Here is a 16769-nt window from a genome sequence, read left to right as displayed (position 1 = left end):
TCCCGCACTCGCATTTCAAATGTGGGGCAGCGCTTTATAAAACCCCGGAAGCTTCACAAACTAACAAGCCGAGTAACAGCCAAACATATTTAAACATCCAAAGAAGAGAATACAAATCAAGATTTCCATGATATGATGCCCACCTTAAAGAGTCGCGTTTAAAAAAAAAAAAAAAAAGCACCATGCAGATGGCTGCGTGGGGAATGTCCCGCACTCTCATTTCAAATTTGGGGCAGCGCTTAATAAAACCCCGGAAGCTGCACAAACAGGCAGAGTAACAGCCAAACGTGTTTAAACATCCAAAGAGGAGAATAATACAAAGCGAGATGCCCATATGATGCACACCTTAAAGAGTCGCGTTAAAAAAAAAAAAAAAAAAAGCACCATGCAGATGGCTGCCTGGGGATAAGGTGCAAACGTTTCGTTCACAAAATCTCGAAGCGAAGTGCACCGACAACTCCACGCCTCCTCCGCCAAGCCCGGTCTCCTTCAAAGGTAGAAGAGGGTGGATGAGAGGTTCTTGTGGTGCTCCCCGTGCAGCGATTGGCCGGCGAGGAACGCCAGCTTGTGGGCATACTGGCACGGGGCGGGTACGCGGATGGTGCCGGGCCAATTGAAATATAGGTGGGTGAGCTTGTACGCCAGCCGCTGCATGTGATCCGGCTTGAGACCGGTCGTGTCGTGAATTATATTGTAATGCGTGGGCGCCACAGTCCCCTGGCGAACACTCTGCGACACCAGGAAAAAATCGTATCGCTCGGGGCGCGTCACCTCGCTGTCAACCACGGTACCCGGAGGAGGGTTTTTCACCTCGCTGCCCGTCACGAAGAATCGCGTCGAGATGCGTTTCGTGACCACGATGAATGCCAGCTTGAGCTCGACGCCAGGGAAGAGAGCTTGCAGGGCGATAACAATTTGGTCGATCTCCCATTCCTTCACCTGCGGGCAAAAGACGAGGTATTCTCTCTCAGATTTTCTATGCCTCAATCCCCTCCCCCAGCAAACTTACCACTCTAAAACAGCGCAAAAGAACAGGGACGAGAGAAAGAAACGTACAACACGAGCGCTGACTTACAACTGATTTATTGAACATAAGTGAGCAATATATAAGAAGAAAACTGGGTGATAAAACCAGAAGTAGTCGACGTCAAACACGGTGCAGGGGGCCGTAAAAGCGATAAGAGCGTGGTGTTCTTTTGCGCTGTTTTAGAATGTATACATACCAACTCGCCCAGGCTTCTATTTTGGCAAACTTACCACCCTTGCTCTGTTTAAAAAAATCACTTGTCAGAGCATTCGCAGCGAACACACACAAGACACGCAGGAAAACATGGGGAGAAAATTTCAGGGAAGCATTTGTAACCTTACGCGCAGCAAAGCGAAAGCTGCTGAAATGCTGTCCTGCTGCAGCTGCGATCTTTGGAAAAACCCTTTGATTCCTCGGGAGAGAGAGAGAGAGGGAAAGAAACGGGAGGAGAGAGATAGGGGAGAGAGGCAAGGGTAAAGAAGGAGAGGAAAGAAACGAAAAAGGGAGAGCCTCTCTGGCTGAGAGAAAGAGACCCCATTCCTCTCTCCCAATTAGAGTGTAGAGTCTCTCCCTATTTACCCTCTCTAGACAGAGGGACTGAGGGGAGGGGGAAGAGGGAAGAGAAAGAAATTCTTTTAGAGGGACCACAAATCAGCATTTGTGTCTTCTCTTGTCCATGTTGTTTTGATGCATTTCCGAAGTGCCCTTTTTGGTGACCCATCTGATACCCTTCTACAGAAGATGCAGCTATGGGATGTTCATTCCGGATAATACCGAAGAACATGTGTTACGCACAACACCATGCCTGTTGGCACAAAACAAAATATTTTTTTACCCCACGAGGGAGTGGAGACGGCCTAAAAAGCAACAGAGTAAAGGAATCTGACCAGATACCTCCCTCACCAAGGACAATGCCGCTGTTCCTGTTCTCAGTTCGCACAGATGGCGTGATAACATCCAAATGATGCTCTAATTTCTTCGTAAATGATAGCTGACCGAGTACTGGCGAGCTCTTCATTGTGAATCTCATTTCGCTAGCAGACGAAATTTTGCCTACTCTATTTTTACAGGGAACACAAGGCTCCCTGCTGGATAGCAGAAGTCTCCTGTCGCTGCAATGCCTTACGCGAAACATTTGATCTGCTACCGAAATTGCTGTCCGCTCTTAACCAGCACGTAAGGCTCTGTGTAACGCAGTCATGATCGCATTAGCGACGTGTAGCAAAAATGCGACTACCCGTGAAAAGTACAGGCTGTGAAAATGAGTTAACCCCCAGCTCATCAAATGTACTGCGGTGCCCTCCCCTATGCTCAATCCTTCACAATCTGATAGAAAACGCTGAGCTCTGATCTTCGAGATATCTTCGAGATATCTTCGAGATATCCCTTTCGCGCCACAGCAGGTACTAGTCTGAAGGTCAGAGAAAAAAGGTCGATCAATCATAATCTCAGCGGGCAGAACCAGTAAGGAAAGCCATGGGCACCACAAGGCTTAGCATAATCATCACACTTCTGAAATCCAAGCAGCTTTCCTCGCTTAACTGCACCGGGAGGGCTTATGGATAAAGGCTCCAGAAAGGAGCCTGTTGGCAAACAGTTACACAATTGGAAACAATTCACATAAATGAGGAGCAGTCGCGCACTTCGTAGGAACAAGTCTGTCAAAAAATAATACTGCCCCAAGGGCTCGCTTCTAAGCCACGACTCTTGGCTAGCTGCATATCTGCATTTGAAATCTCACAGGCGATGGAAAACTTCGTCCTAACGAGTCTCAAGCTTGGGTATGCCACGAGTGCTTCCAGGTGCTCCGCGAGAGGAAAGTTGACATGCTGCACACGCTTCCGCCCGATGTTTCAAGCCCTGCGGAGCCACGAACGTTTGTCACAAAAATGAATGCCCACTAACTCACGGGGTATGTTTTTCTTTTTATTTTATGGATAAGTTCCTTCCACCAAAAACAAAATAGCGAGCGATCACCGCTGCCGTAATACCTACCAGCGTTTAGACCCCTTGAAATGTGCCACGCTGAATTAACGCGAGTGAATGGGACGGACTCGTTACCACACAAGAATCAAGGTGCCCTACACATCAACAATAAATGCACTCTAGCAACGACGAGCGACTCCGTTGAAAACAGAACTGCGGGCGCGCGTACGTCGCATTTCAGACGGGGCATTTCATGATGGTGTCTGTGTTCACGACTGCGGCTGCTCCAGGAAACGAGACTGAGGAACATTCGAAACATGACCCGCAGACTCGTTAGCACGGACTGACATTGGTGAGCAAGATGGTGCGGACATGACTAAAGCATGATAGCCGCTCGAAAACATGCCTTATTTGTTGTAACCCTGTTAAGTGAACTCAAGGATTACTTGAGGTGATTGGCGACAGACCAAGAACCAAAAAAAAATTGAAAACGCCTACCGACAATAAATAAATATTTTCGCAAATAATTTTGCTACTCAGTAGCTTAAACAGACTCAACGAATTTTTGTCTATAATAAACAAATATTCACTGTATAAGAGTAATCTAATCTAAACCGGCAAAAGTGAGGGGTTGACAAAATATTGACGATTACGGTACTTCTTAATGCGAAACTTGAGCTATTTTGAAATCAGTGCCAGTTGAGTATGCACTTAGTCAGCAAAAAGTGTGTTCCTTGAAGGCGCTGTTCAATCCGAGTGCATCCTTCGGCGAGTGACTCACCTAATAGGGTCATGGAATTACTGTTCGCAAAAATGAGATCTTCAAAATGGGACGTTCACAATCTTACGAGAATTGCTCAAAACGCTATTTTCCCAACTTTGCACATTGATCCCTGCTATTGTTATAGAAATCTAGAGGCCCAAACAGAAATTTGTGTTATCCAGAGGTCTTTAATATTAACAGCTGCAAAACTTCGCAAAGAGCCAATGTATAGAAAAACGGCGGTTTCTGATCGGTCAAAATTCAGCCCTTAACAGCGGCGGTGTCCGCGACCATTAAGGCAAACTGTGTCCAAGTTACAAACCTATTTTACATTTTTACAAAAGCAGAACCAGCGAGAAAATGAAATACGCTGAAGAGTTGCAGTAGCGAAAATTCTGAGACATGGCTGCCTTAGCGGAAATTAAGATTGAAAATAAGAAAAAAAAACTTCGATGCGCCGTTTCCTTCTTCGATTTATTTACGATTTAAGTTAAATGTTCACTACACTAGGTATAGACACGAAGGCAATGACAGCCGTAACAGAAAGCTTCCACTGACCGTCTCTAGGTGGCGCGACAATTCACACGCACCCGAAAAGTGCGTACTAAAAAAACTAGTCACTTTTTGACGCAGAGTTTCATGGTACGATCCGAAAGCTCTGGTGTGACCATCAGGGCGCCGCGTATAAAAAAAAAAGAAGAAGAAGAAAAAAAAAAGACTTACTTGCGGAATCTGTCCGTCCGACACGCCGTCCCGAAAGAATATGATTCGGTCGGGCGAAGCCCCGTCGTTGGCCTGCGAGTACTTGCGCAGCGCGTCTTCCAGCATCTTGGCCAGCGAGTTGCCCAGCTCCTGGTGCGTGTCGTGGAAGGCGACGCGTGAGTACCAGCGCGTCAAGCCCTTGTTCATGCTGGCAACGAATGCACCAGCCGAGCGTTTCTTGGAGGAGCCCGAGTCCTTGTACGTGTCATAGCCAATCACCATAGTGTTGACCAGCGGGACCTCCAGGCACCAGGCCTCACCGCCCAGCTTGCAGTTGAGCTGCACTGCCACCTTGGTGGCCACCGAACGCAGGTTCTTCTTATTGCCAATGGTGCGCGCCAGGATCACCTGGGAAGGACAGGGACACGAGGAGGGTCATCCACTCCGCCGTTAATTATCGATCAGCGCTGTCCTGCGATCACGGTTTGAACGTTATTGAATGTAATACAATCTTTTTTTTTTAAATATGGGAAAAAACGCATTATCCTAACTGTACGATTTTGAAAACTTGGTTAGGTTAGGTTAGGTTAGGTTAGGTTAGGTTAGGTTAGGTTAGGTTAGGTTCGTAGATTCCGGCGTAGATTCCGTAGGTTCCGGCGTGTAGAAGACGAGGAGCGGGATGGCTTTCTTGATTAAAATATTAAAAATCCTCTTTGAAGTGTCTCCAAATTCCTCGTTAGAATTGGTAAATTACTCAATTATTCATTCTTGGATACCTGGTGACTGGAAACTAGCCAAAGTGATTCCTTTACGGAAACACAATGGTGGTGGCTATACTTTGGAAAATATCAGACCAATATCTTTAACATCAAACTTGGTAAAATTAATTGAAAGGGTCGTACTCAAACGTGTTACCGAGTTTGTCGAACAAAAACATATTCTTAGTCCCTGTCAAATCGGATTTCGAGCAAAATTTTCAATATGGAATGCACATACCGACCTTGAGAGTCGAATTCTTCTTGCGTGGCGCAAAAAAATGCATGCTGCATTGGTGACTCTAGATATAGAGAAGGCTTATGATAGTGTAGAGCCCCGAATTTTATTGCACAGATTAGAATCGCTATGTTTTCCACAATACTTAATTGATTGGATATCTACATTCCTACAAAACAGACAATTGAATGGAGTACATTCTGGCAAATATCAACAAGCCAGAGGTGTCCCTCAAGGGGCAGTTCTCTCGCCCGTGCTCTAACATTTTAATGAGTTCCAATTCCCACTCATCAGGAGGTTCGCACGTATGTCTATGCGGATGACATCGCATTCTTTACGGCTGCACCTGACATTCAATCCCTCAACAGGCGCCTGCAATCGTACCTAAGCTCCCTTCAAAATTGGTTAGATGACTTAAGATTTAAATTAAATGTTAAAAAGTGCGCGTTCCTTGTTTTCCAAATTCAGGATCCGGTAACTCTTGCTCTAACATTTAAGCAGGAAATGATTCCACAAGTTAAGTCTTTGAAATATCTAGGGGTGATTTACGATGTCCATCTGGCATGGAGGGATCACATTGAACATGTTGCAGCGAAGGGGGCACGTGCTGTGGGTATGTTGCGCCGGTTAAGCAGTCCAAGGTCTGGGATGCGGCGAGACGCACTTTTAATGATTTATGTTATGTATGTCCGCCCAATTATAGAAGTTGGATCTGTTATTTTCTGGTTCACCTGCTTACAAAATTCGTCCGCTTGTTCTTTTAGAGCGGGAAGCGCTTAGATCATGCCTTGGGCTCCCCAAATTCGTGGCTAATAATGTATTATACCTTGAAGCCCGAATACCACCGTTATTAACTAGATTACAATTCTTGACTGTCCAGACGTATCTGAAAATATATGAATCACAATTCCACCGCTCCATATCAATTTTTTGTTGCGAGCCAGACTCCTTTTTTGGAGTCGTATGGCCTCTGTTTCATACCCCGCAGGTAATTCTAGTGCAAAATCTGTTACAACCTTTGCACGTAGTCCTTTCTAACATCCTTCCAACAAAAGTAAGTGCATCGTCGGTTCAAATTATCTATGATGACATTTTCCCAAATAATGCGAAACACTTAGCACCTCAAATTTTAAATGGATTATTAGAAGATCATTTACAAAGTCTTCCCGTTAGCATAACGATAGCAACGGATGCTTCTCAATTTAATGAAAAAGCCGGCGTTGGAATATACTGTCCGGTTTTAGACTGGGCTTTTTCAGTCCGTCTTCCGGATTTTACTCCAATTTTCCAGGCGGAGTTGCTGGCGGTGGTGCTTGCTCTGCGCAAACTAGACCCAACATACTCAACAGTGGCTGTAATTACAGACTCTTATTCTTTGTGCTTGTCGCTTTCTTCGAATATGGACTCGCAAATTTTAAACACCTTCCGTTCATTGCTCCCCTCACATTTGAGCCTCATACGTATAGTGTGGGTACCAGGACACAGCAATGTGACAGCCAATGAGATTGCAGACAGACTAGCCAAAGATTCTCTGAACGGCCCTGTATTGCCCATCCTCCCGGCAACAGCGTACATAACAGCAGCACGATTTCGGCGGCGTGCCTTATTAAGCACGCAGTCTGGATCTATTTTATCCTCGGATGACTACCTGCACCTCAAGTATTCCTGGAATAGGAAATCATGTCAATCAAGGCAGACTGAGGTCTCTCTAACAAGGCTACGCTGTCGTATTCCGCACCTAAATTTCTATATGCACAGGTCTGGTTTGGCGCTTTCTCCTGTCTGCGCATTCTGCGGGGAACCGGAAACAATAGACCATTTCTTGATATTTTGCCGCCGTTTTACCATGATGAGAAAGCGGTACTTAGAGAAGCCGTTACAACAGCTGGGTCTTAATTTGAGCAGCCAAATTTTATTATCGTTCGGTGCCACCATGCTTGGGTACAGCCACAGGTATGTTTTCAACGCCATTCAAAACTTCTTAATAGAAACAAAACGTCTACCTGGCTAATATGCTTTGAAGTTTTAATCTGTACATATAAATCTTACTATTCTCTTACTACGTGCGTTAGTATTTACTCTTATATATTTTGGTTTATCATATTTACATTTCCTTTTCTATTCCCTAGCATTTATTTTTTTTTTCCGATGTAGTTATACATCTCAAAATATATCTCTGCACCCCAATTCTTGGCCGATCCCCCTGTGTGGGTATGTGCCATCACATTAGAGGAGAACAACAACAACATCAACAGCTTCCGCATGCATCGCCTAGGCTCCTCCTCACGCCAGTGAAGTGTGGAGAAGCCACCGCGATAGAGTGCAGTCACCGCACTCCTCATGCTGCGTCCCGCACACGTGGCCCGCTCGCATGCAAGCGAATAGTTGTTCTCAAAAGCTACCTCGTTTCCCCTCATGATCCTATTTCCGCGGGATCGGGCACCTCGCATGTTAGTTTTCTTTGACGCCCGACTGCCTCAATTCGGCGCTGCAGGAAACCTGCGGCGGGCGAGTGTCCGCTGATCACATTAGCGGGGAGTAAAATAGCGCAACTCTGCGGAAGGTTTCTTACTGCTTGCAATTATTATCATAGCGCATGTAACGGGAAAGCGTATCAACTGGGAACGAATCGAGGTTCTATCTACTGCATTCTGGAGCAGGATTAACCGATAGCACACCAAGCAAAGCCACTGGGGTGCAGATATAAAGAGTGCGGTGAATACTTATGCATTATGTTTCGCTTTTGTTGCGAAAGCAACACTACGCTAGTCGTTGAGCCATTTCGCGTGGCACAGCGTGGGCCAAGCTGCACATACGTGAGGAGCCGCGCAATTGGGTATCTCAACCACCGCGCCAGCGCGGCAGGTCTCAATGTCAGGTAGCAAAGAACAACAAATGCGCGCACCTGGGTGTGCAGCCCAAGGTCGACACACGCCTCCTTCTTGATGGTGTCGTATCGGTCCTTGCGGTTGTTGGGCACAACCACCAGGGCCATCTGGAAGTTGCGCCCAGCGCCCAGCTCGTGTAAGGAGCGCACGTAGCTACCCGCTCGGTCGTCGTCCAGCAACAGCAGCTGCGGCTGGTTGATCTCCACACCCATGGGCGGGCACACGCTCATCAGGGTGCGCACAAACTCGGTCACGTGGGGCTGGTCGCGCCGGTGGCAGATAACCATCCACGCCTCGAGGGCCACGGACACGTGCAGACGCCGGTCGCGAGTCTCACGCGAGAAGTCGGCCGTGATCGCATTGTAGCGGCAAGAGTAGGTGCCCAGAGTCACCTTCTCGCACGGCAGCACGCGAGCGTTGATGCCCACCAGCTCGTTGTCAAAGCTGATGGCCCAGCGCTCCATCTCTTCACGAATCACGGGTGTGCCGTTAATGCGCGCGATGAACTCGAGCAGGTTGCGGACCCGCTTGGCAGGATCCACGCGCGTGTGCTGGGCCAGGTCCCGCATGACGGACACGTTGGAACGCATCTGCAAGTAATTAGCCCCGCACGTTTATTACAGAACTTTCTTCGCAGCATGCGTCGCTATCTTGTTACTGGTACCCCCCCCCCCCCCCCCCCCCCCGCCATCAAGCAGTGGACTCAGTGCAATTAAGTATCATGACAAAACACGACAGGGCTGCGTTGTGAAGCGGAGCGAAAGACACTTGGCTAAACCAGAAAAAAAAAATCGTTCAATTCAGTTCCATCTCATATGCAGACAACCATCTTGCTGGTGGTTCGTCAGATAAATATTGTGATACAAACGGTTCTCAGCTGTTTGGTCCCTTGAAGGTCGAATAAACAAGAGTTTACTGAATTCAGCAGCAAAATGACAGCACCACAGGTTTCAAACAGGCCCTTCCCGAACAAAAAAAAAAAATGGTATAGAAAATTGTGTATAATATTTATGCTGGATTTCTCAGTACGGTGTAAATAAAACTAAAAGTCCCACTATCTTCAAATTAACCTAATTTTTACACAGATAGGACATTCTAATTCAATTCTGTATTGGAATGCATTTCTCTGCGATTCTTATTCGCTTTGGATTCAAAAACTTCAATATTCGCACAGACGTAATCTTTACACATACGAATATGAAAGCAGCACTCGGCGTGCACTGATAAGCTTGACTGGCTTTATTAATTAACTCCTCACAGCAGCACAATAAAGCGATTAAAAATTACGAAACTAAAGAGGTGCAGTTCCAACTTTTTTTTTCTGGGAATGGCAACAATTCTTTGTTTGGCCTCACTCCCGTCTTGTACGGGCGGCCGGAGGTGCTTTTGCAAGTGTTCACACAAATTATTTTGTGAGACAGCCCAGACCTTAAGTAAAAAAAAAAAAAAAGAAATACGAGGGACTTCAGCGACTGAAGTAGTGAAAGAAAAAAACCCGAGTGCCGCATTCTGCTATGCAGCTGGCACTGATTAGCAATTTTTAATTTTATTTAGTCATTAAATAAATGTTTGGCACAAGTAACTAACCATTAATTAGATAATTATCTAAGCAGTCATTAGTACTTAGATATTAGTAATTATAATTAGAAATTGATCATTGGCATATGACCATATAAGTACGCATTCACGCATACTGTGGTGGTGCTCTGTGATTGGTCGAGACCTCTATGATGACATCCCGCCTCGGCCAATCAGAGCCGCCACAAAAGCGGGACACATTTTGTCCAGACAGCATGAGCCATTAAAGGCTTTAGTTATCCGAATGACTGCAAGTGACACACGCATGCGACAACGTTCAATCACACGGTAACGCAAGCAGCACGGCCGCCAAAGTCAAGCGAACGATAAAAAACCACATGCACGCAAAGTCGAGAAGATTAGCTAGCGCGCTTAAATGCGGCATACGGCTTTTAAAACGTTTGCGTAATGCGCGAGAATCCGGCAGCATCCACCCGTGCAGCACGGACGCCACTGTGTCCGCGGGACGCCTACGGGACCGTGATGCCCCCCCCCCCCCCCCCCCCGCCCCCTTGTGTGAGAAAGGTCAAGCAGCATCCAATTTGAGTCGCCAACCAACCTCGTCGGTGAGTCCAGTGAGAACGCACAGCTCCGGCACCAGGTAGATGCTCTGCACGCGGCCGGCCCGCAAGTCCTTCTCTTTGGGGCGACACACCAGCAGCGGCTGGCGCACGTCACGAATGGACTTCCCGTATTGGGCCTGCACGTGGCATTGGGGCCAAGGCATGGTCAGTCAACTTCAACAGCCGAACTGTACTCAGTGCAGTGTGAAGGCCTCTCACATGCTGCTCCAAGTAAACCGGTCCTGTGCTAGCTGCATCCACTGACGCCTCCCTGCAAACATCCTAACCTCACCCCCCCCCCCCCTCTCCGACTTTCGGCTACCCCTTGCTACGCTTTCCTTCCCTTGGAATCCAAAAGGTTACCTACCCCTAAGCGACCATCAATCAATTATCCTCTCTTCGTTCTACATGTCCTACCCATAACCATTTCTTCTGCCCGACTTCCACTAGAATGCCCTTAACACGAGTTATTTCTGTGACCCACTCTGCCCGCTTCCTATCTGTTAACGTTACACCTACCACGTATCGTTCTACAGTTCAATCACGCGCACAACAAGTGCAACACATGCGTTACTGGTTGTGACATGGGTTGTACAACTTGTAACTCTTAGTTTGTCAGAGAAACAACATATGGAAGGAAAGCAGGATGTACATGCAGCAGAAGGTAGCAGAGAAGGCGAGGCGGCCGAACGCAACCTCGCTTTTTTCATGCGCTCGGGCAGCATACGTACAGTGTAGTACTCCAAGAAGGTCCTGGGCCCATCCTTGGTCTCAAAGGTACTCAAGGGGTTCTTGTCCCAGTCCACATCGTCCACCCGGTACGTCTTGTTGTTGTAGGGCGTCATGACGATGCAGCCAGCCACCCTGCGCACCACCTCGTCCTTGTAGTTGACGCTCTGCGGCACCATCCCCATGAGGTCCAAGACGCTGTCGCGCCGGAGCACCTTGTGCAGCGTGTCCGTGACCATCATGATGCCCGTCTCGTGCTGGCCAATGGCGGTGATCAGCCCCTGCCACAGCTCGAGGCCGTGCTGCGGAATGGTTGACACGGCATGCTTGTCGAAGTAGTGCCGGTTGATCTGCACGAAGTCCAGGCGCTCCAAGTTGCGTCGCATCTGCGTGTTGAACAGCCGCAACAGGTCCGGGTTGATCGGCGACAGCTCCTGGACCCACTTGATGCGGATGCAGATGATACTGCCATCGGTTAGACGCTTCCCGTACGCTTCGGTGATGTCGTCTGGCAGCCGCTTGGGTGTCTTCAAATCAGACATGCCGTCGAACACGAGGGTCTTGTCGAACAACGCTGCGTTCTGAAGGACCAGGTCACGCCGCATGCGGCTTGACTCCACACTCGGCATGAACTCCAGGTGGTACTGGTGGACGCAGAACTGGGGCATCGACACCAGCCGGAAGTAATTGGTCACAAGCTTGATGGGGGTTCCGGAAGTGCCCGTCTTGTCCTGGATGTGCAGGGGCCGCGTCTCGACCATGGTGTACTCGTCGCGGCGACGCCGACCTGGTGCTGGGCGGGCGCCAGGGTCGCCAGAGCCAGATTTGACGGGAGGCGGGGCACCGCTAAATTGCTGTGGGAAACACGGGAAGGAAGGTTTGTGCGCTACGCTGTGGCTTACTCTATGCCCCTACAGTACACCCTCCTCTTCATAAAGTGCTCTTGTACACTTCGAACTGCCCCCCCCACACACACAACCTTTTCACCAACAATGCGCTGAAAAACACTGCCCTTATGCCTGCTGCTGCGATCAGCAAGCAATATGGAGACGCAGAGCGAGTGCTTACCGCAAAAAAAAAATATTTATTTATACACAGTTCAAGAACTGCAATTCAGTCTCGTTAATTCCAGAAGCAAATGTCATTTCAAGGGAAGCTAAGTAACAGCCAGGTACTAGTTTTGCTTTGTGTATAGGGCATAACGTCCCAAAGAGATTAAAGCTGAGCGGACGTTGTAGTGGAGGGACCCGGAAATTTCGACGACCTGGGTGTTCATTAACATGCAGTGACAATGCACAAAACACAAGCCCCTTGCTTTTTTCTTTTAATAGGTGGAAGAGCGACCACTGCGGCTGGGATTTGACCCCATGTCACCACCGGGTTCAGCAGCTGAGAGCCCTATAACCACTGACCTACCATGGCGGAAAACCCTGTAAAGCACTGACCCACACCTTTCCTTAGACTGACTATAATACAAGCGCTTTTGCAATGCTGCCCACAGACGTGCTATAAACACAAAATGCCGCAGTTTGCCCCGGCTATAGTCTCGCACCAAAAAGCGCCCCTGAAAAAAAAAAGTATTTGAATAGAATTTTTTTTTTTTGCAACTCTGAAACATTACAGCTAATATATCCTAGTAACTACTGACGCGAGTAGGTAAACAACTTTTAAGAGCGAACTTTTGCTAACAGCACGTTAATATATCCCACAGTTGCCTCAGGTTTGCGAAGTGATAATGGCCACTGTGCACAATCTGCCAACGTCATCAGCATTACAGACTGTGTAATTGCAAATGAATGTTTTGTTAATAACCGAAAAATCGTTTTTTTTTCTGACACAAAAATACTTCTCTGAGGAATTGACAGCGTAATTTTTTTAAGACATTCGTTTCGAACTTGGTGCGTCAAGAATAAAAAAGGCTAATCACAATTTCGAAGCGAATGGCAGTAGGACATCCGCACCTGTGAAGACAGCCGTCCATGGTAACAAACAGCACCATGCACTTCACGCTTTCGCATGTTCGTGCTAATAAAAGCTGTTTCCTGCGAGTGATAGGTATACAGGCCTCTTATTCATTAATTACATACAGTGACGGAATAATTTTGGCAACCTAACAAGGATTCACTAACACGCACCGACCTCACACATGGCCCGAGGATGATTTGGCATCAATCGAAACCCGGCCGTGGCTCGGCTCGAACCAGAGTTCTTGGAATTACACATAGACCGCAACGTGAAACGCGCCGCACTCAGAAAATAACATCCAATCTATTCTGCAACTGACTTCTAGTTCCAAGATGCCGACCGATGGTTCTGACGCCACATAATAAATAATAATTGGTTCGCAGAGAGGGAAAGACGCATCTGTCACACTTGTTTCTGTGGACACCTGAACCTGGCCACCAGGGAAGGGAGGAAGATGGGGGTGAAACTGGAAAGAGAAAGATGGTTTGGCTTGGTTTTGGAGTTTAATGTCCCAAAGCGAGTCGGGCTATGAGAGACGCCGTAGTGGAAAACTCCGGAAATTTCGACAACCTGAGGTTCTTTAACGTGCACTGACATCGCACAGTACACGGGCGCCTAGCTTTCAGTCTCCATCGAAAAGCGGCCGCCAAGGCCGGGATTCGATCCCGCGTCCTTGGGAGCCGTAGTCGAGCGCCTAACCACTGCGCCACCCCGGCGGTGCCGAATACCAGCAGAGTTGAGGCGTTTGGCTACTGAATAATAAATAGTAAATTGGTTTACAGCAAAATATACATAAAATAATTGGTTCACAAGAAGGGAAAAGAGCAGTATAGTTGGCACTTGTTTCTGCGGGCACATGACCCGCGCTGTAAGGGAAGGGAGGGAGTTGGAAATGAGTGTGGACAGAGAAAGAGGAGCCTAGTGGATGGCTACGGAGTAATTTCGACCACCTGGGAATCTAACATGCGCTGACATCGCACCGCACACGGACGCCACTTCGTTTCGCCTCCATCGAAACGCAGCCGCCGCGGTCGGGTTCGATGTGTGTTGTGTTGGATTTTATGGCGCATAAGCAACTAAGGCTATCATGCGCCAAGAGCAAGGTTAATGTATGTTTTGGTTGCAAAAGAGGAAATGGATATGTTAAATCTATAGTTTGTTTAAAAAGTTTCCTTCTTCTAGGAAACTGAGAACAGATGCTAGGTTTACAAGTGCTCTTTCTCCTAAAAGCAAGGTGGGATGGAATGGGATGGTATGATTGTAAAATATAGTAAAATGTTTTCTCCGTAGTGCCTCAAGTTTTGAGCATGTAATTAGAATGTGGTTTACAGTGAGTATCTCGTCGCATTCTTCACAACCCGGGAACTCCTGCACAGTAGTCGGGCATGTTACCACTGCCCCACCCCGGCAATAAACTCGGGACAATTTTCCGTGGCAATCGAGCCAAAGCTGGGCTTTCCTAACTGTGTTACTACGCCATGTAGTTCCGAGTACCTGGAGCCAATGCTTGCACAACTTTAAGTTTCCTTGACTCCCACTAAGCAGCAACATGCTCCTTTACGTCAATGATGGCTATGAAGTAGCGACTAATCAACACCGCGCACGACGTACGCTGTCAAAAACAGACGCGCGTTACGTACGCGTGCAGAAATAGGCGGAGAAAAGCCGCAGACGCATCCCACCCAGCCCCCCATACGCCGCTGCGCTTGCGAGACTGTCGACAGGCCGCGCAGCCATTAACATGAATGAACGCTGAATAATAATTTCCCGCTGTACTAGCTAATACTGTAGTAAAAGCATGATACAGTAATAAGTTTAATAGTTTCGTAATGGTATAAAATTTCAGAGTATTATTCTTGTGCGAAGCGATGCTAGTGCGTTTCTGCTCCGTAGCTTCGACCACATTGCCACAGAAAGTTGTCCCCGTGTATAGACAAGAACTAATATCGCGGAATCTCACGAAATATGACAGGCTTCGCACACAACTCTTACGCACAGGTTCGCCTTAAAAACAAAAAAAAACAACGCTTCTCACTTGTCGCACCGCGGGTTTCGGAGGGCCCGCCGCCATCCGCTGGCGATGCACACCGTCGCCAATCGCCATCCTGTCGACGGACGCCGACAGGGCCGGCATGTCCTTGCTAGAGAGGGTGCTGCTGGAGTGGAATGACGACGCCACCGTAGGTGCCGGAGAGGCGTTCCCAGGCCTCCCCGGGGCAGACATTCTTGGCGCAGCAGCCGCCCGAACAGCAGGAGAGTACTGAGAGGATGACGACGCCACCGTAGGTGCCGGAGAGGCGTTCCCAGGCCTCCCCGGGGCAGACATTCTTGGCGCAGCAGCCGCCCGAACAGCAGGAGAGTACTGAGACATCATTGTCGATTGTGATGGCGAGGGATACTGAGCACCAGGTGCATTGGAGACGGGCACATCCCGCACCCTGCCGCGCGAACGGCCACGGGCGCGCCCACCGACGGCCTGCTTGTCTGGGTAGTTGCCGTCCATTGCTATTCAGATGGTCACACGAAGGGGGTTCCAGGAGATTACGTCGAATTTGCAAGGCAGCGAGGGAGCCAGGACGCCTCAGTCGAAGTGTTCGTGCTGTCCCCGGGGCAGCTCAGAGCAGCAGGCCTGTGGCGAGCAACAAGATGATCGTCACACTTGAAATATACGCAACCAGTAAGTAGGAAAGCAACAAACAATGCAAGACACACGTGCCCCTGAGGTACGTTCAGACATCGCAAGCTCGGACAGTGATTTTCGATGGAGGCAAAAAGTAGGCGCCCACGTGCTGTGCGATTTCGGTACACATTAAAGAACCCCAGGTGGTCACAATATCCGCAGCCCTCCACTAAGGCGTCTCATAATCTTTGTTTCTTAACGACGCTAAACAAGCGAAACCAAATCAAACCATTCATAAGGCGTGCTATTTCACGAATTGCGCCACCTCAATGCATTGGGGCAGGACCCACAAAGCGGCAGGGCCAACAATATGTGAACTTGACTGATGAGGCGGTGACCCGTTCGTGCATTCAATTTTATTGCGAAAGCAATACTACTATCACTTTTCAGCCCTTCGCGTAGCGAGGCGGTAGCTACCATTGACTTTCAGCGTGACCTTTGGCGCGCCGCCAAGCACAGCTGCGCAAAAACAGGGGCCCCAACTCACGCCGTCAACTTGCGAGGCGGTAGCTACCAACCGCGGCCTAACTCCCGCTCCTTCCACGAGGGGCGCTACAGCCGGAGTGACGTCATCCCATCTGCGGCAAAAACAGGGGCCCCAACTCGCGCCGTCGGCTCGCGAGGCAGTAGCTACTAACTGTGGCCTTCATGGGGGAAAGCCGCGGTCGGGGGTGACTTCATACAGTAGGATGAATTCGGGCCCCGGCTCGCGGTATCAACCATATGTTGCGATGTCGCCTACGGCCAAGGCAGTTCGTCAGAATGCAAAGAGGAAGCAAAAGCGAGCTACCGAGACTGAAGAAGAACGAGAAGAGCGACTTGCTAAGCGGCGTGCCAACTATGCAGCTCGCCGGCGACGTACAATCTCTTCTTCCACTACGGAAATAACAACCTAAGAGTTGGATTTGATGAGTCTGCTCAACAACAAGCAAGGACGACGAGACCCAAGACGACG

At 48.6% G+C, this 16769-nt stretch overlaps 1 protein-coding gene across 1 annotated transcript; it reads right to left on the bottom strand.

The window, feature by feature from the left end:
* Positions 1 to 386: 386 nt before the first annotated feature.
* On the bottom strand, positions 387 to 15637 carry LOC146181689 (piwi-like protein 1). The gene is made up of 6 exons (XM_084575831.1): positions 15170 to 15637; positions 11172 to 12023; positions 10437 to 10577; positions 8317 to 8889; positions 4440 to 4826; positions 387 to 939 (listed from the first exon to the last, which is right to left on the bottom strand). Exons 1-6 carry the CDS (start codon positions 15635 to 15637, stop codon positions 490 to 492), a joined length of 2871 nt encoding a protein of 956 aa, XP_084431957.1. The 3' UTR covers positions 387 to 489.
* Positions 15638 to 16769: the final 1132 nt, after the last annotated feature.

The sequence above is a fragment of the Amblyomma maculatum genome, chromosome 8 (genome assembly GCF_055883805.1).
Source record: "Amblyomma maculatum isolate TAMU_Amacu chromosome 8, ASM5588380v1, whole genome shotgun sequence".
In the NCBI taxonomy this organism is placed as follows: domain Eukaryota; kingdom Metazoa; phylum Arthropoda; class Arachnida; order Ixodida; family Ixodidae; genus Amblyomma; species Amblyomma maculatum.
Note: the sequence above shows the minus strand (reverse complement) of the source record. Positions and strands in the feature narration are given on the sequence as shown.